Raw genomic sequence first — 21,002 nt, forward strand, 5'->3', positions numbered from 1 at the left:
TCCTTTTTTTTTTTTTTTGTATTTACCAATTAGACTGAAGTCAGAAAACTACCTAGGAATTTCATTCAAATGGATTACTCCAGCATCAGATTATACCTTTCCTCCAATTTCTATGAAGGTAGGGAGGGGATGGAAGGTCCTTCTCTCACCTTCAGTCAGGACCAAATACTTCTTACTCTGTCAGAAATATGTCTACTTGAATAGGTTTATTGAAATCAGGTCATTTTATTTCCCCACCAATCTTTATCTTCTCTGTACAAGTTATGAGTCAGAGTTTAGTACAAGGTATATATCACTAATTTTTCAATTTATAGCAGTTTTATGGATGAAAAACTCACTTTAGATTGGAGTTACTTTGCTAAATGAAGATTTAGGGGAATCCTTGCTAGGTATTTGTTTCACAGAGTCCTGAATGAGGTGGTACTGCTCTGGCAAAGACTCTGTAGTTCAGAGAATAATGTTTTCCTGATGGGCTGGACTTGGGCAGTTTGTTCACAGAAAATTGCTGAATGTTTGTTAGTAATGGTTGATAAACTGGGGAAAATGCACACTGAATTTATTCTTCAAAGGATTTTTAAAATGAACTATTATGTATTTTCTTCATGAAGGTCATTAATCTTCAACAGCCATTTACTAAATTATTCCAGGGTACTTTCATAGATCAAAGTATGGATAATGGTATTTTTTTAAACCAATCACTTGTGAAAGTAAAGAACTGAAAAATGCTCTCATGTCTTCTTATAAATGGAAAGCACCAAAATCATGGTATTACATCTTAGTATAAAAATATTTCAGAACGTTGAGGTAACAATTTTCACCTGGAGTGAATAATGCAGTTCTACTGTTATAGATCAGTTATATAATTCAATTGTTCATTTTGCATCTGTTGTTTTCCCAAACATTAAAGACCCAGAGTCTCCTATTGTTGTATGCTTATGATCAAAATAAACTTCCTACTGGCTCTTCACTGAAAAAAAAATACAGGCTTATCAATCACTTAATATTTGAAAAAATATATTATGTATTTTCTCAAAGTTAATAAACATAGGGATCTCATTACCTGTTATGGGCAGTGCTGGAATTTTTTCTACCTCTGGTGTTTTAGATTCAGCAGGCAATGCCAAGGTTTCATTCTTAGCTAAAAAATCAGAGAACAAACAATTTACCTCACTTCCTCATAACAGTGTCCAAATATAATTACCTCAAAACAATCAACCAACAGACTATTTCAAGACTATTCTGCTAGTATCCCTTCCCACCAGGCAGTCAATACAATTACTGTGCATTTCTACCAGTGATTAGTATTAGTAGTGACAGCCTTCAGAATTCCTTCTCATTAACCCTAGGTAATACTTTAAGATCTAAGCTGGCACTAGAAGGAAGAAAAAAAAATGACAACCCAGTACTTGGCTAGCTCTCAAGTCATTCTGATTCACAGAGTTTCTTGAAGACATGGGTTGTATAGCAAAATGCTCCCTGGAATTTTATACTCAATTACTCCTAATTTTAAAAAAAAGTTTTTTTTAATGTAAAAGAAATTATCCATTATTATATATGGTAAAAATGTAATAGGTTATGGCAATACAGTTTTAGAAAAACATAAATAATGTACATAGGAAACTAAGATGTTTGAAGATATTTATGGTTAAAAAATTACAAAAGGTTATTTATTTGAGCCACATATCAACATAGATATTTTCTTTGGGTCTGTGTGGGAATTCAGTGTAAAAAAATGGAATCTGTTTTTCTTTTCTTTCCTCTTCTGACAACTATTCAGGAAACTTCTAAAATTCAGGTATTATTCTTCAACGAAAGTACATTTCTGTGCCAGAGCTACCCAATGATTAAGACATTCTCCGTTTCAAAAAATGCATGTAGGATTAACTCGATTCATCTATTTGGCACACTGAATCAATGACCTACTTACAATATTTTGAAAGTCTAGTAACATGAAAGAATTCATTTTTCTTTGAGATCCGCTGATCATGTCACCTTGAACTGATTATAATCAGATGGGATAAAATCCCATCTTAAGCCTTAAGTCTTAAGGCTATAAGGAACTCTTTGGGTTTCTCAACTTTGGCACTACTGACATTTGTGACTGTGTATTTTCTTTTCTTTTTTTTATTATGGGGGCCTTTCGTGTGAAATGTAGGATATTCAACAGTATTTCTGGGCTTTATGCACTGGATTCCACAGCTGGACAACCAAAATACCTCTACTGTGCTTAGCTGCTCAGTGTCTTGACTCTCTGCAACCCCAAGGACTGTAACCCACCAGGCTCCTCTGTCCGTGGGGATTCTCTAGGCAAGAATACTAAGGTCGGGTACCAGGCCCTCCTCCAGGGGATCTTCCCAACCCAACCCAGGGATTTAACCCAGGTCTCCTGCATTACAGGCATATTCTTTACCATCTGTGCTACCAGGGAAGTCCAAGAATACTGGAGTGGGTAGCCAATCCCTTCTCCAGGGGAACTTTTCTGACCCAGAAATCGAACCAGGGTCTCCTGCACTGCAGGAGGATTCTTCTCCATCTGAGCTACCCGGGAAGCCCAAAAATGTCTCTGCTGCTGCTGCTGCTAAGTTGCTTCAGTTGTGTCTGACTCAGTGTGACCCCATAGATGGCAGCCCACCAGGCTCCGCCGTCCCTGGGATTCTCCAGGCAAGAACACTGGAGTCGGTTGCCATTTCCTTCTCCAATGCATGAAAGTGAAAAGTGAAAGCGAAGCCGCTCAGTCATGTCTGACTCTTCTCGACCCCATGGACTGCAGCCTACCAAGCTCCGCCGTGGGATTTTCCAGGCAAGAGTACTGGAGTGGGTTTCCATTGCCTTCTCCGAAAAATGTCTCTAGACACTGCCAAATATCCCAGAGTGGGAAGAAGGGGAAAGTGAAAGTGAAGTCGCTCAGTCATGTCTGACTCTTTGCGACCCCATGGACTATAGCCTACCAGGCTTCTCCGACCGTGGGATTCTCCAGGCAAGAATATTGGAGTCTGGAGTTGGTTGCCAGAAGAAGGGGAGGGGGGAGATAAAATTTCCTCTGTTGAAAACTACTGATCTAATCTGTTTTCTCAAAGTTCTTTAAGGATGCAAATTTTGTAATTTCCTCCCGGAGTTACATCACTGACATAAAGATCATTTTCTTCTTTTCAGGTCACATGGGCACAAAATACTTATTTTTTGATGATCTTAAAGACAATTATAAAGTCATGCCTTTCACAAAGACCATGGAAGCAAATCAATGTTCAGTCTGTATCATGGAAGCATACAATAGATTCCTAGAGTTAATGATTTTCAGGAGTGATTTAAACTGCTAGAAACAGGCGTCACAAGTGCTAGTGTCTTCGCCTTGGCTATCCGTCAAGTGTGCATTCTCTATTTCTGTGCAGTGAAGCTGCACAACAAGTCTATACAACAGAAATGTTTAATACCATTGTTCAATTAATGCAGCAGGGCATAACAAGAAGGGACTTTTTCTGGAATAACTAGAAAATTAAACAGATTCAGCATAATTTTATGATAAATCCTTTTTTAGATTTCTAAATCTCATCAACATTTCTTTTCTGCTTCTTTTGCAGTCAGAACTTTGGTTTAGAACTGTGATTGCTGGCACAGGAAAAAACCTTCAGATTACAATTTTTAAAATTTATTTTTTAATTGAAGGAAAATTACAATGTTGTGTTTCTGCTGTACAATGATGCAAATCAGCTATAATTACACATATATCCCCTCCCTCTTGAGTCCAAACATTGATGAGCTCTAGTTTTGTTATTTTCAGCATGTAACAAAGGAAGGTTTTTCTTTAATGTAAGATTATAAGATTTATCTTCAATGTTCTTTTTTAGTGTCATCTTCTCCTTCAGGATGATTTTTGCTAATCCTTTCCTTCTTGTGTAATATCCCATGCTCTTGGTGATTCCTTAGCTAACTAGGACTATGTATTTATTTATTTTAAAAAATTATTTATTTTAACCTCCAGATCCTAGATTTTCAGGCAATGCTCTGCTTTGTTTTAGCTCTTTATGCATGCTGTTACAGGGCAATTACATTAAACTAAAATTAGACTGTTAATGAAGAAAAATGGTTAACTTCCTTCCCAAGAGGTATTTGTATTCTCTACACATCGCTAATTCCTTACAGAGGCATGTGTGCATGTGCTCGGTCATCTCCCACTCTTTGCGACCCCATAGACTGTAGCCCACCAGGCTCCTCTGTCCATGGGATTTTCTAGGCAAGAATAACAGAGTGGGCTGCCATTTCCTCCTCCAGGGGATCTTCCCAACCCAGGGAATGAACCCATGTCTCTTGCATCTACGGCATTGGCAGGTAGATTCTTTACCCACTGCACCACCTGGGAATATCGTATTTCTAAATATGGGACTTCAGACATAAGAGGAATTGGTTGAAGGGAAAGATACTTGAATGGAGACTCTTTATGACTCCTATCAAGCCATGAGTATTCACCACACTATGCATGTACTACCAGCCTTGGCAACAGCAGAGTAAAAATGCCATGAGAGCATGGCCTCAAACCCAGGAAATTCCTTTTCCTCTCTGATTTTTCTTATCTTTTTTCAACACATTTGGTTCCTTTCATTCTTGGCAACCTAAGTCTTGGTTTTGACAAACCGTTTTTATGTCCCTGGGGAAGTATGTATATCACTAGTTTTTATTTCTCTCATTATTCACATCATGTATTCTCAGAACAAAAGCTATTAATTTCTTGATGTCCCGTGTTGGGATCTGCTGGAATGAGGATATTATTTTTAGGATTTGCCCCTCACACAGTATGACTTTTCTGAATGACAGTGATAAATAACTTCAGGACAGTTTATTTCTCCCTCATTGGTATAAAGAAATGTTATGCTCATTCTTCATAAAAAAAAAAAACAAACAGTAAATCTAAAATGTTATTTGTGAACATAGTCTAAGATGGTACATTTGATGGATTTATTGGACATTTTCAAACATATTGCCTATTAGTCTCTTCAATGTGTCAAAAATTTGCCATGCATTAAAGATAGGTGTTTCCTTAGAAATAAGCTTTAAAAGGCATTTTCTATTTGCATAGAATTTTCTCCACTAAAATCACACTTAATCCTGAAGCCTTGGTGATTTGTATCAGAATAAAAAAAGCAAACAACAAAGCAAACCAAAAAATCAAATGTTTAATTCTCTAAATTAGAGAAAACAAAATGCTGAATTGATATTAAGGTAGCAGGTAGAAATTTGCAAAAACAAAACAAAAAAATTAGGAAATAGATATTATCAAAACTAAGAACTAAAATACCTCCCAGTTCAAAAATGACAGCAGTAGTCTGGGAAAAAATTCTGTTCATTTTCAGTCTCCTTCACAAATCCTGATTTTTGTATTTTGATGAACAGATTAGGGGCTGAATCAGTAAGAAATCAGTCAGCTCCTTCCTTTTCTTTTCCTTCTAAACAAATCTTTCCCAGGCACAGGGCTAAATACATAGGCTCTGGGCAGAGAACTGGTGAGTGCAAGAGTCCTGAGCTCTGGTTCTAAACACAGGTTCACTGAGGGAATTTATTTTGGAATCCTCTTGGCTTTAGCACAGCATTTAGAGGACGTGGAGTTGAGTCTCAGGTTTTATAGCTAATGAGGAGGTGATCAAGTCTGATGTACAAATTAAAGAAAGGAAGCCTAGAATCGCTCGTCTACATTCTTGTAAATAACTCACCGTAAGACTAACAGATATGAATATTTTTACAGTAAAAATGTAAGGACTGCACAAAATCACAAAGATCTATTGGCAAATATATTTACATCTTAATAAAATGGTGATGCCGGAGAAGGCGATGGCACCCCACTCCAGTACTCTTGGCTGGAAAATCCCATGGATGGAGGAACCTGGTAGGCTGCAGTCCATGGGGTCGCTAAAAGTTGACTTCACTTTCACTTTTCACTTCCCTGCATTGGAGAAGGAAATGGCAACCCATTCCAGTGTTCTTGCCTGGAGAATCCCAGGGACGGGGGAGCCTGGTGGGCTGCCGTCTATGGGGTCGCACAGAGTTGGACACGACTGAAGTGGCTTAGCAGCAGCAAAATGGTGATGCATCAATTCTGAAAAATTTTCTAAAATTATAAGAGTAATAGTCCTCTGATTAATCCTCTCTACTCACTCAAGGCTTTGATCCTCTTTCTGCCAGGAAATTCTCAAATTATAGCTAAGGAGAACTTAATAGTCTGTCTTTTAAAACTGTTACAGTCTGATTGCCTCACATCAAATAAGTAAATAGGTCAAACCTCAGTGAGGGAGGAGAAATTACGTCTGAGGTCCCTGCATGTGTAGATACCATGTCTGTGTAAATCACCATCATGTCTCCTCCCCTGCCACTTGTAGTTCTGGCATCAAGTAATCTTTACTAAATATTTGCTGAAGAAACGTTGCTAAACAGGGGCTTGGACCTGTTTCAAACTTGTAATAAGTGAAGATTCACTTGTAACAAGTGCTAAAGTTCTTAGCTAGTTCAAGGAGAATATTCTACATTTTAAAGTAGAATTTATTCAGTTTCTACTACATCCTGCCTTATTCCTCCATATTTATCAGTGGCCCAGGACATTTACCAGAGACACATTTTCCAGAGACTTTAGAGGTTCTCAAATTGTGGTTTCCGAACCAGCAGCATCAGTATCACCTGGGTTGCTGCTGCTACTGCTAAGTCGCTTCAGTCGTGTCCGACTCTGTGCGACCCCATAGACGGCAGCCCACTAGGCTCCCCCGTCCCTGGGATTCTCCAGGCAAGAACACTGGAGTGGGTTGCCATTTCCTTCTCCTATGCGTGAAAGTAAAAAGTGAAAGTGAAGTCGCTCAGTTGTGTCCAACCCTTAGCGACCCATGGACTGCAGCCTACCAGGCTCCTCCGTCCATGGGATTTTCCAGGCAAGAGTACTGGAGTGGGGTGCCATTGCTTTCTCCAGTCACCTGGGTACTAGGCAGAAATGCAAATTCTCAGGTGTCACCCCAGAAACAACTAAATCATTGGTCTGAATTCTCTCTATAGCATAGGATCTCAACCTTGACGAAGTATGGTGAGTCCCAGCAGTGTAACAAATCCATCAGAGCTTCCCATGTTTCATCAGCATTGAGATCCTCTGCTATAGAGAGAATTCAGACCAATGTGATACTCAAATGCAGCAACTAGCTTAGCCCACTGGCCGCTCCAACTATTTCCTAGGTGCCCATTAAAGGAGTTTTGCTGGTTTTTTTTCCCCAAAATTGTTGTTTTATGTTTTTTAAACACTAAAATCATATCAGGTTTTATCTGTGCATGTGTTAAGTCATATGAGTTGTGTCCAACTCTTTGCAACCCTATGGACTGTAGCCCACCTATGGGGCTCCTCTGTCCATGGGATTCTCCAGGCAAATATATTGGAGTGAGTTGCCATGCCCTTTACCAGGGGGTCTTCCCGACCCAGGGATCAAACCTGCATCTTTTACATCTCCTGCATTGACAGGCAGGTTCTTTACCAATAGTGCCACCTGTGAAACCCTTAGGTTCTTTCTAGAAGTAGGAAACAGGATCGATCTCAAGTAAATAGTAATTCAAACAAGCCTGACCTTTACCTCAGTTTCCACTGAAAATATCTAGCAGTCCCTTGATAGTACAGTGTGATAAGTATAATTTACTATATAAATGTGTATATTTTGGATAATTGGATCAATATTCACTCTTCCTTCAAAAATATAAAGTAACTATTTCCCTATAGAATGTGATTTATTTGAATACCTCCAACACTCCATCCTATCTACTTCTTTTTCCAATTTTTTCATTATGGTGAAAGATACATAACAAAAATCCTAACCATTTTTCAAGTATACAGTTCAACAGTATTAAATACATTTGCAATGTTGTACAACTATCACCACCATCCATGTCCAGAACTCTCCTTATCTTGTAACACTGAATCTCTTCACCATTAAACATTAATTCCTCATTCTTCTCCTCCTCCAGTCTCTGGAAGCCACCATTCTACTCTCTGTTTCTATGAATCTCTCTACTCTAGGTATCTCAAATAAGGTATCTCAAATAACAGTCTTTTATCTTTTGTGACTTCTTATCACTTAGCATCATGTTCTCAAGGTCCACTTATACTATAGTAAATGTCAGAATTTCCTTCCCTTTTAAGACTGAATAACTATCCATGGTGTGTATGTGTGTGTATATATGTGTGTGTATATATGTGTGTGTATATATATATACACACACACATACATACATATACACACCACATTTTGCTTATCCATTCATCTGTTGATGGACGCTTGAGCTGTTTCCACATTTTAGCTATTGTGAATAATGCTACTGTGAATATGAATGTACAAATATCTCTTTAAGACTGCTCCCAATCCTTTTGGTTGTATAACCAGAAGTGAAATTGCTGGGTCAGGTAGTTTGATCCTTGATGCTCAGATGGTAAAGCCTGCAATGTGGGAGACCCAGGTTCATGTTCGATCCCTGGATCAGAAAGAGTCTCTGGAGAAGGGAATGACTACTCACTCCACTATTCTTGCCTGGAGAATTCTATGGACAGAGAAGCCTGGTGGGTTACTGTCCATGGGGTCTCAAAGAGTCAGACAAAACTGAGCGACTAACACTTTTACTTTCTTTCATGGTAATTTTATTTTTAACTTTTTGAGGAATGGACATACTGTTTTCCACAGCAGTTGTACAGTCTTTTATTCCCATTCACATGCACATGCTTGTCCCTTACTTTTCCCTTCGGGATCTCCAAAGAGCTCATTGGCTAGATCCCTTGGACATCCTAGGAATATCAGTGCTAATGTTGTCACTGCAATATTCACATATAAATCTTGGCCACTTACCTAACTGTGTCTTGATTGCCTCTGAAATCTCGAACATTATGGAAGTGGGAAGTTTGACGGTGGTTTCATTAAGGCCTGGGATAACAAGGTGGACTGCGAGAAAACAGATGTAGTAAAAGAAAATGCATCCTGAAACAAAGCTCAGAGAATTGGAACCATGACACTTAGAGCTTATTTTGCTTAGTCAATTTCAACCCAAACTTTAAAAATCTGGGAAAAAATATGACAGTAAATTTTAAACATAATCTTTTTTCATATTCAGAACTGAACAACCAAAATAATGTGACTTAATCCACAGACTTAAAAATTGTAGAATGGCTCCTTAAGATTAAAAACACCGTTACTAATAACAACTTTTAAGAGAGTTCTTCAATATGACAAAGACTCTCTCACAATACCAACAGGTAGGCAGGTAGGAGGGGAGCCAATAGGTACAGGCTAGAGTTGTTTCCCTAACACTCCTGGATCCTAGCCTGGAATGGAAACAAGCCAGGATGCTAAACAATGAAAGGAAATGAACCAACATCGATTTAACAGACCTGCACACAGTGCAAAATTCTATAACAGCCTTGTTATCAAAATAAGAGCCTGATTTGCTTAACGTAGATGTAGATATCAAGGCAGACTCACCCAGTATTGTTCCTCCATAGGGGGTCTTATCTGGAGATTTAGTTGAGGCCCTGTGTGTAACATTCTGAATCACTGTTGAAAGACCAAAAGATAATAGTGTGAATGGAAAAAAAAAAAAAAAAATACAGTCAAGAAGCAGAATGAAGCTAATAACGTAAAGCCATCTACAGTGGAGAAATCTGATCCTTTTTTAATTAATAGAAAGGAACTCACTGCGCTGGCTACACAACCAATGAAAGAGCTAGAAGGCACATCCTAACACCGATGTCTTTAAGTAGAGAAAGTGTTCCATTCTAATTAGCTTAAAATTTCCTTTCTCAGCTCCACTCCCTGCAGCCTACCCAAGTTAAGTAACTTGCACAAAATGAGGCAATGACATACTCAGTAAATAAAATGAATTAGAAAATGTATATCCTCAAAGCAAAGATTCTATGGATAAGTCCAATACTAACTGACCCCATTTTGAAAATACACTTGAGGCATTGTGTTTTCTTAAAAATGAATTAGTATTTTAGGTGCCCAATCTCTTCCACCACAAAACTTTCTGGAAATAATTGAGTCTTAAATAATTTGAAAAACTGAAAGTCAAAACAAAAATGACTAGATGCTGAAATAAGACATAACTCTTGAGACCTGGATTTCTTTACAGTCCTTAAAGTGAGCTCTAAATCATAGTTATCATTTCATTAATCAACATATCCTATTAATGACTTCCTACATCTAAACGATCTTAATCCTGAAGAAAGCCACATATATTTAATTGGTTTTTTTAAATTTAATACTTGTTAGGGTTGTTCTTTCTCCAGATGTTCAACCAATATGCCTTGCCAAGACTTGGCCTATTTGTAGAGTCAAAATTATCTGTTAACTTCTAATTTACTAGAGCAATTATTTTTCAAAAAAATAAGCATAAATATATATTTTTAAAATATGTGCTATGTTTAATTATCTCAGTTTAAAAAGCATATTAAAATAGTTGTAAGTATATATTCAGAGCAGACATGCAAATTACCTTGCTTGATGATTGTTACTGGGATTAGCTTTCTTGGGACATATGCTGGCTGAAAAGAGGAAGAGATACAGCTTTTGAGTTATGGTTAACTTAAAAAATAATTTTAAAACTGGAAGTAGTCCTTTCTTGCCTTCTATGAAGCTCTCCATGACACTGGTTTAATGGTTGCTGGAAAGATCTTTAGTACATATATCTGCCTCTGTTTTATTGCATTCATTAGTTTTTTCCCATAAATGTCCAAAGATTTGACAGAAGCAGTTCCTTCAAAATTTCCATTAGTTTAGTTTACTCAGAAACTGCAATGGAAAGAAGTGAAATCCTTTGGATTGAATCCTAGTGTATTTTCACTTAATTTGAACCAGTGAACCAGTCAAATTCTGTCTTTATATTCCCTCTCAAAAAAAGATTTTAAGCTACACATTCTTTTAAAACCAATCAGAATAGCATTGAAACATGTATATTATCATATGTAAAATAGATGACCAGTGTAGGTTCCATGCCTAAAGCAGGGCATCCAAAGCCAGTGCGCTGGGACAACCCAGAGGGACGGGGTGGGGAGAGAGGATGCAGGGGGTTCAGGATGGGGGAGACTCATGTATACCTGGGGCGATTCATGCTGATGTATGGCAAAAAGCATCACCACATTGTAAAGTAATTATCTTCCAATTAAACAAACAAATAAATTTTAAAAACCAATCAACCAACCCTACAATTGTTACAGGGTGTCCCACTGCTGCTTCAAGCACACAACCACTGTGAACTCCTGATGCTAAGCTTTTCCTTGTCCAGGAAGGCAGAGCTGGGACTCAAATCCAGACATGCCTACTTCCAAAGCCTGCAGGTTTAACAATTGTGTATGTCTTAATGCCCAGAGGACCTCAAAATTGGAAGGGCAGGTCTCAGAGGACTGTGACTTCTCCCTTCTTCCAAATTCCCTCAGATGTCCCACAGTAAGTTTGGATGTCATGGAGAGAGCGACTTGAACTAGGGGCACGTTTAGTGTTAACCTTACAGTGGAGTCCTCACTGGGGATAGTGAGCCAAGGATAAGACAGCCAAGAGAGAGGCATGAAACAGGATGAAAGAACAGCAGGAAATATACAGAGCAGAATTAGACTGAGCTAAAGGGGTAAGTCGGAGAAGGCAATGGCAATCCACTCCAGTACTCTTGCCTGGAAAATCCCATGGACAGAGGAGCCCGGTAGGCTTCAGTCCGTGGGGTCACTAAGAGTCGGACATGACTGAGCGACTTCACTTTCACTTTTCACTTTCGTGCATTGGAGAAGGAAATGGCAACCCACTCCAGTGTTCTTGCCGGGAGAATCCCAAGGATGGTGGAGCCTGGTGGGCTGCCATCTGTGGGGCCGCACAGAGTCAGACACGACTGAAGCGACTTAATAGTAGTAGTCAAGGGGTAAGTAAGCATGACATTGATTTTCTGAAGCTTGGTTTAACCTGGATGCATGGTATAGATATTCCCGGTACTAGACCTGCTGACAATCCAGGATGTAGTGAATGAGACACTTAACCACACAGGTGTTTAAAGTTGTGAGCAAAGAAGATTTGTTCACATGCTCCCATTCTGATAAGCAATATACCCATAACAAAGAAGGGCCACAATACCACACTTACTGTTGCCTATTTTTCTTCTTGTATTAAACTCCTTATGTTTAAAAAACACAGAAAATAAAAGTTTACTAATTATTTTCAAAAGAAGCATCTTTATTTCTTGCATTGTATTTGGACCCAGTGCTGTAAGGCAAATGCTTGCATTGCCCCACAAACTTGTATGTTGAAACTTAATCCCCAGTGTGATGGCATTTGGAGGTGGGGCCTTTGGAAGTAAATAACTCACGTGGGTGGAGACCCCATGAATGGGATTAGTGCTCTTACGAAAGAGAACCCGGAGAACTCCCTCCACCCTTCTGCCATGTGAGATAGTTGTGAGCCAGAAGTGAGCTCTCCCCAGACATTAAATCTGCCAGTACCTTAACACTGACTTCCCAGGCTCCATAACTGTGAGAACTCATTTATTGTTTAAGCCATCCACCCAGTCTGCGGTATTTTTGTTATAGCAGCCCTGATGAACTAAGACATCCAGTAATTTCCCACTTAGCAATCTAGCCTAAGGAAGTAGTACAAAATAGAGTCATCATTTTGTGTAACAGTGTTTATTACCACAATGTGAAACAATCTCATCATTCCAAAGCAGAGGTTTTGTTAAATAAATTATGGTTAAAATTTCTGACATTTATTTAACAAAGTGGGAAGTATGTATAGTATAAATGTAAAGGATACAAATTTATATTTATATTATAACCTAATTGTATAACAATATGTGTATAGACAAAAGACCAAAAGGAAATATATCATAGTCATTTTTTAAATGGTAGTAATTTCTTATAATCTGATATTTTATTTTATGTACCTTTCTATATTTTCCAAGTTCTTTACAGGGGGGAATTACATTTATAACTAGGAAAAGCTATTATAAACAGCAGTCTGTTACGCTTCTGTAGTGCATGGCTCATACACTATTGGTCAAAAGAGGAATGATGTAAATATAATTTATTCACAACTTTGCCCAAGCAAGGGAAGAGGAACAGCAGGAACACAAGTATAGCTAGCCATCAGTAGGAAAGAAAAAAATAGTTCAACTTTGATGTCATAGTGGCAGAGAACCTCTTGGTTTATCATAAGAAAATTAAATAAGTGCACTTGCCCAGAGGATCCTTCTTCCCCAGGCCCAGGACCCTGTCTTGATGTGTCCACCTTACCTTCACTTGTCCTGCTTCAGTGAAGGGATTGCCATCCATAGTCTCTATCATTCCTGAGCATTTAAATCCTTGCTGCGGCAAACTCCAGTCTCATGGGAGATGTTTGCCAGGGGAGCCACAGTATTGTTCCAGGTGCTACTAATTTTTTTTGACAGAGTTGTGGCTACAGTTCCAGAGATTTTTGAATGGCTGGTCCTCTTTTTGCCCCATGAGTCTTGCCGTTTAGTGTATGTTTTGCAGAGTGTGAAGTGTTCAGAGACACATCACGTTATAGCAGAAACACCTATGTGTTGCTGTGTCGGTGGCATTATCCCAATATGTATTACCTTTGCTGTGGATGATTTATTTCAAAGAAGTTTTTGACAAAAAGAGATAGAAAATATTTCATTCTTGACATAATGGGACACAGTTTCTGTTTGGGTTCTTATCTGAGTACAGGCTAGTCTTCTATTAAGATGATGACAAGACTATATCTGTGCTGCCAGAAAATAAGGAAATCATTTAGTTGCAGAATCCAATTCTTTCTAGATCTTATAATTATTCTCTTGCCTGATTAGCAATCCAAAAATGCACCAAGACTAATGAGCAAGTACTAACTCCCTCTCTGTAAGAAGGTTTGTTTTTTAATTGAAATATAGTTAATTTTACAGTGTTGTGTTAGTTTCAGGTATACAGTAAAGTGATTCACATTATAAGAATATATATATAAACACATTTTTTCAGGTTCTTTTCCTCTATAGATTATTATATATTACTATATATATTATATATCCTGTGCTAGAGGAATAGGAATTATTAATATATTTCTCTGTGCTATACAGGTTCTTGTTGGTTATCTATTTCATATAGTGGCACATATATGTTAATGGCAAACTCTCTCTAATTTCTCTCTCCCCTCTCCTCTCCCCTTTGGTAACCATAAATCTGTGTTCTATGTCTGTAGGTCTATTTCTGTTTTGTGTATCATTTCATTTGTATCATTTTTTTAGATTTCACATATAAGCGATATCAGATGATATTTGTCTGGCTTCCTGCACTTCATGTGTGTGTGCTCAGTCGTGTCTAACTCTTTGCAACCCTATGGACTGCGGCCTTGCCAGGCTTCTTGAATTTTCCTGGCAAGAATACCGGAGTGGGTTGCCATTCCCTTCCCCAGGGGCTTTTCGCAACCCAGGAATGAACCTGGATCTCTTGCATTGCAGGCCGATTCTTTACCACTTGAGACACCAGGAAAGCCCTAAGGAAATTCACTTTTACCACTTTTCAGGGGACATTGTAGCTGAGTATCCAGTTGGTGAGATTCAATGGGAAGAGGATGCGGAAGTGGTAAAAGGCAATGTCCCTGATGGTCCATCCAGCTTCCTTTTCAGTCCTGGTTAGGGAAAACCCACTCAAATCTAGCAATGACCACAGCAGCAGTAACCAAACACTGTGGGGTACTTTAGATTCACTCTGCATTGCACTACCTTTCCCCTAATATTAGTTTTAAAAAATTAAAGTTAAGAAAAGTAATGATAACACCAGGATGCTATCCTTTGCGAGTTACTCTTTACAGCTTTGTCCATTTGGTGTTTTTGTGACTTCAGCATATCCACTGTTGATTTAACTTTTTCATGAGGCCCCAGGGAGTGGCTAAGTGTTGCTCAAAATCAAATTTCAATGACTCAAGATCTAAACCACACGAGAAGAATTTGGGCCTGTTACATCCTGGTTTTCATTCATTTTTAGAATGTCCTGATGAAAGTTATGAAAGGTACTGACTCAGTCTAACAGCTGACTAAAGGTGAATCTAACATCCTTCTTGTGATAATTGCTGTATTTCTGGTCAGCTAGGGAGGAATCAGATACCCACCTTTGGTAATACTGGTGGTGTAGATATGAAGTTTTAAAGTTTCTGCTTAGGTCAGTGATTGCTAGGAATGCTGCACACAGTCTTTGGGTGTGTGGGGGAGAGATCAGACTATATTTCTCCTTATTTACTCATCTACTAACTGTTACACTTTAAAAACTGATACTACCTCTCTTTTTGCCAATGATAGACATGGCCTTTTTAAAAGACAGGTGGACCTCTGATGGAAAAAAATGGAAGGGTGAAAATAGATGTCTATTTTAGGGGAATTTTGATTCTCAGGAGATTTGGATTAATTCAGTAATTAAACTTAAATTTTAAAATACCTGTTAATAAATGCTATATACTTCAGAAATTCACTGTTTGGTTAGTAAACTAGTCAGATGACTAAGTTTTTAAAAACTTATTTAATAATATATTAAAGTTAGCCATCATTCCTTTATATTTTTTATATAATAAAGCTTAATGAACTTATTTACAAAACAGTCTCACAGATATGGAAAAAAAAATCTTATGGTTACCAAAGAGGAAACACAAGGGGGAGGGATAAATCAGGAGCTTGGGATTAATACACACACACTACTGTATGTAATATAGATAACCAAGGTCGTACTGTGTAGCACAGGGAGCTCTTTTCAATATTCTGTAGTAACTTACATGAGAAAAGAACCTGAAAAAGAATGAATGAGTGTATATGTATAACTGAATCACTTTGCTGTATACCTGAAGCTATTAATAGCACAGAATTATAAATCAATAATAATCCAATAAAATTTTAAAAAAAGACAGATAGTAGACATTAGGTTTAACCTTGATAAAAACAGGATTCTTGCTTCTCAATATGAAGAAAATAGCCCAATTATCATCTGTTTTTTGTACATGGATCTCAAGTGATACAACTTACATAGGAAGAATCAGGGCTTTGCTTATGCATCCATCTTTTCTCTCATTTTTCTAGAGATGGAGGCAGGGGTGATATTGAAAGTATTTAACAAGCAGTATACCAAAAGCACTAACAATTAGAAGAGACCCCTGCTAAATGTCCTCTGGCACAAATCTACTGAGAGTTGCCTGCAGAACACATGCTTAGATACATGAGTTACAGTATATAATGTAACAAGATGTTTAAGGTGGGGCTGTATTTGGGAGTTCCCTGGTGGTACAGTAGTTAGGGCATGGTACTTTCAGTGCATGGCCCCAGGTTCAATCTCTGGTTGGAGAACTAAGAGCCTACAAGCCACATGGCACAGCCGGGAGGGCAGAAGTTAAGATGGGGCTGCATTTAATATTCAAATTTTAATCTGAATATTATTTATCTCTTAAAATGGATAGCCTCAAGTTCAAATTGTTTTCTCTATTACCAATCTCTTTTCAGAAGGTGTGAAGAAGTTTTTGCTGTGCTTAAGTTTTAGGTGTAAGCATGCATATATGAATAAAAACATTTTTCAACATGTCTTAAAACTCTAGAATTAATTTCTTATCTCTTGAAATACTGCCTTCTTTCTGCGACCCTATGGACTGCAGCCCTCCAGGCTGCTCTGTCCATGGGATTCTCTAAGCAAGAATATGGAGTGGTTTGTCATGCCCCCTGCAGGGCATCTTCCTGACCCAGGGACTGAACCCTCCTCACTTACATCTGCACTGGCAGGCAGGTTCTCCACCAGGAGTGCCACCTGGAAAGCCCCAAAATATATACCTCTATAAAGAATCAAACCAACTTTCAGAATCAGCTCTAAGTGGTCACATGAGATGGTCAAAGGCTATCCCAAGTGGTTCTTTTACAACTTTCCCATGTTCCAGAGCTACCCAAAGGCACAGAGGGAAGTTTGTGAAACATTTTTTGTGCTATCCAGACTGTAGCAATGAAGAAAGCCTCACAGAGAATCCTTAAAATATCTTTTTAATTAGTTTGGGTTTTCCTTCGGAAATACCCAAGTGTTTCAAACCACAGCTGGTTAGAGCTGGCTAGAGTTGGGGGTACTCCGCCTCACAGCTTGAAGTGATCAAATATCTGGCTCTGTGTCATGGATGCAGGAAATTTCTTCCTGGACCTTCTTGTCATGGTTATTTATGATGTGGAAAAGATATAAAATTTCTTGGGAATAAAATGTCAATCATCTTTCCCAATCTTGCTGAGTAACTAACCCTAAATGAAATATTCTGCCAAAAGAAACCCAAATTATTGGTATATGATTGCTGTGAAGAAGGAATGAAAGAAACAACATCGAGTCTCACGTAAGCTAAAGCACGACAGCCAAGAGGGTGGGAAATAAGATGTGCTTCCTAGGAAACCATTCACAACAGTGAGGATTGTTCTAGAAGAGAATGGAAGAGCAGCTCTATTCCTTGTGACTGGATTTGAAAGCCAAAGCCAAAGGGACTTGGAAGTGAAGTGAGTTAGTCGCTCAATCTTATCCAACTCTTTGTGACTCGATGGACTGTAGCCCACCAGGCTCCTCTTTCCATGGGATTTCCCAGGCAAGAATACTGGAGTGGGTTGCCATTCCCTTCTGCAGGGGATCTTCCCAAGCCAGGAACTGAAACCAGGTCTCCTGCATTGCAGGTGGATTATTTTACCACTGAGCTACCACAGAAGGAACGTTAGCAATGGTCCCTTGAATGGCAGAATTCAATACTTGGTACTAAGCTGATTAGTTAAGTATTTGGGAAAAGTACATACCCTCAACAAAGCAGGACCTTACTGCATATAAGATAGCAAGATAAAACCCACATCGTTTAAATTATTACAAAATCAAACCACTAAAACTAAAAAAAAAAAATAGAGAATTATTTATCTCATCTCTGGATAAGGAAGAGCTTACTAAAATATCAGGCAATTGAAGCTATGACAATGGAAAGACAAATAACTTCATTAAGCAAATTAAGACTTGCTTATTTCACAAATTCCCATAAACAAAATTGATAATAAATGTGACAGTAATGTTTCTAGATGATATCACAAAGTCTTTGTTCTTTAGTGTCTTTAGACGATTCAATAAAAAAAAAAAGATGCCCAATAAACAAAGAACTGAAACTAAAGGTCGTTAAATGGAAAATACAAATGACTAATAAATAAATGAACTAAGTGCTGCTTCATCAGCAATCAGAAATAGAAATTTACAAGCCATTTTACATTATTACACTAGCCAAAAATTTAGTGATGGAAATACATAATGTTGAGAATCAGGGAACTACATCAAGACAACTCTGATCCATTGCCAGCAAGACTGCAAATTGGTAAAAAAAAAAAAAAAAAAAGTTGACCAGACATATTAGAAAGTTTAAAAATTGTTAAAAATCTAAATTACTAATTCCTGGTCTAAGTGCCTACATATCTACTTTAAGGAAGAAATCAGAAATGTGAACAGGATTCTAGACTGGAAAATGGCAGGCACATGAAATATACAGACACTGACTGCCCTGAACAGAAGCTGGACGTGTTACAAACCAAACCAGTTGCTTCTTCATTTTGAAAAGGGCTGGCTCTTTTAAGTAGGAAATGTTAGAAAATAGAGGAAAGATTTGAACAATGGCAGGGTAAGGACAGCATCTACTAATTCACTCTTGAAACATCTTATGGTGGAAAACAACTCATGGGACAGAAGATAATAAGAATAACCTCAAAATAAATGGAATACTGAAATACTAGGTTAACTATGTTGAATATCAGAATTTTAGAGCTTTAAACAAATTAAAGATAATTTGGTCTCACGCTTCTACCTCCATTTTCTGAGAAAGAAACTAATTCCTAAAATGTACTTGATAGCTAGGCAGGTAATCCAGTTTCAGTACCTCATAAAAGGACCACTTCCTTATTTAAATAAAAGTATAACACAGATATTTTTAAAAGACTGTTCTTGAAAATAACGTGGTACATACCACAGAGTGGACTTGGTCATAGGTACTTTGGATTTTCCCATTTACTTTGCTTTTACCTGACAAAAACAAAAAGAAAATGACATTCATTTCATTCTTCTTTATCCTAAATCAATTCTTATTAGTCATTATGAAGACAACTACAACTACTGCTGTAACTTGGGCATATTATTTTATTTGCTATCATTCCAACACTGATCCTAATGATGTTTGAAACAAAGGATGAACAAGCCTCAGGCCCCATAGTCTTTGCGTGTTCATTTCCACTGGCCCAGCTGTTTCACTGAATATTCACACACGGTATTGTGTTTTGGCTCAGTTCAGAGATTGATTTAAAACAAGACCAATGGCCAAATAAATTTGGAATGACTTGTTACTGTCAAATGTTAATCATTTTTCAAAGAAACACTCACTATGGAAGATACCGAATTATTAATGCTCAAACTGTTTACTTTTATATTTTCATAAATATAGAAAATGAGAATTAGCTCATATTACACAACTAATTTAAATAAAAATTTATAATTAGAAAAAATAGTACAGAAAGCTCACTCAAAATTTCCAGTACTTACTTCCAACAATAGTCTTGTGATTAAAAATCTTACTCCAAATTCCGCCTTCTACATTGTCTTTCACTCCGAATTCATAGACTGTGTCAGGCTTTAGATTTTCCACAATTGTTTCAGTGGCTGGACAGAGCTGAAAAATCCATTTCTTTTCCTTATCCTTTTCTCTATAGCGAATTGTATAGTATCTGTCAAATAATCAAAGCATGCTGTAAAACCACAGGGAGATTCAGAATGTATTTTGTTTCTTAATATATCACAGACCCCCATCTACTCTTAAGATTTAATATTGGCTTCTCTTAAGATTTTTTTATTTGCAAAGAACGTGAAAAAATTGCTCAATGTATGCTTGAGCTTTTCATTTCTAACAGTGAGTTCAGGGACCAGGAAGGAGCACAATCATGGTCTGACAGAATTCCAGCTCTCTCAGTTCTATTTGGAGAAGGAAATGGCAACCCACGCCAGTATTCTTGCCTGAAGAATCAAATGGACAGAGGAGTCTGACAGGCTACAGTTCATAGTGTCACAGAGTCGGACAAGATTGAAGCAACTTAGCACGTAGCACATATAATTCTATTATTTGCTATTTTGCAAAATGAAAGTTTGAGAACACTAAGCATTCATCTTTTTCTAAATGAATAGAAAAGAATACAGGCATATTTTTACAAATACTTAATATTATAGCTTTATAACTGTATGGCTTTAAGCCTTTTAATCCCACGGAGGTATGGTAAAGGTAATATTGTCCAATTTTGTAAAAGAGGAACCTCAGACTCTAATGCATCCAAGACTGCATTTCAGGGGTAAAATTTTCTTATTATTAAAAAAAAAAATCAACACCAATAGTCAAGTGAAGAACACAGTGAGAAAGACCAAACAATGCATATTCAAGATCACTGTTACATATTTGCTATGGGCTTCATAATATTCAGAAACATGTATGGCAAAGTGATGATAATCCTCACTACTGGTTTTGTTTTTTTTTTTTTTTCATCTTTATCACATAGTAGGCTTTGCATATATTATCTCATTTAATGACTCACCAGGCGATACATTTAATTGTCACAGAAACATCTTAAGTGATAGGAATCATTAATTCCATGTGAAAACGATGTTTCAGAAAGATCAGTTCAGTTCAGTTCAGGTCAGTCGCTCAGTCTTGTCCGACTCTTTGCGACCCCATGAACCACAGCACACCAGGCCTCCCTGTCCATCACCAACTCCCGGAGTTAACCCAAACTCATGTCCATTGAGTTGGTGATGTCATCTAACCATCTCATCCTCTGTCGTCCCCTTCTCCTCCTGCCTTCGATCTTTCCCAACATCAGGGTCTTTTCAGATGAGTCAGCTCATCGTATCAGGTGGCCAAATATTGGAGTTTCAGCTCCAACATCAGTCCTTCCAAAGAACACCCAGGACTGATCTCCTTTAGGATGGATCTCCT

At 37.8% G+C, this 21,002-nt stretch overlaps 1 protein-coding gene across 11 annotated transcripts in view; it reads right to left on the reverse strand.

Annotated features, from left to right (window-relative positions):
- Window positions 1-21,002, reverse strand: part of ABI3BP (ABI family, member 3 (NESH) binding protein) — a 296,163-nt gene that overhangs the window by 147,137 nt on the left and 128,024 nt on the right. For all 11 annotated transcript variants that reach the window (XM_010841961.1, XM_010841962.1, XM_010841959.1 and 8 more), the window contains exons 5-10: window positions 19,565-19,746; window positions 18,996-19,051; window positions 10,492-10,540; window positions 9,480-9,551; window positions 8,850-8,942; window positions 1,061-1,138 (exon numbers count right to left, since the gene is read on the reverse strand). In XM_010841961.1, coding sequence (XP_010840263.1) covers window positions 1,061-1,138; window positions 8,850-8,942; window positions 9,480-9,551; window positions 10,492-10,540; window positions 18,996-19,051; window positions 19,565-19,746 — 530 coding nt within the window. The remainder of the gene's footprint in view (window positions 1-1,060; window positions 1,139-8,849; window positions 8,943-9,479; window positions 9,552-10,491; window positions 10,541-18,995; window positions 19,052-19,564; window positions 19,747-21,002) is intronic.

This window comes from Bison bison, unplaced genomic scaffold (assembly GCF_000754665.1).
Source record: "Bison bison bison isolate TAMUID 2011002044 unplaced genomic scaffold, Bison_UMD1.0 scf7180017864168, whole genome shotgun sequence".
NCBI lineage: Eukaryota > Metazoa > Chordata > Mammalia > Artiodactyla > Bovidae > Bison > Bison bison.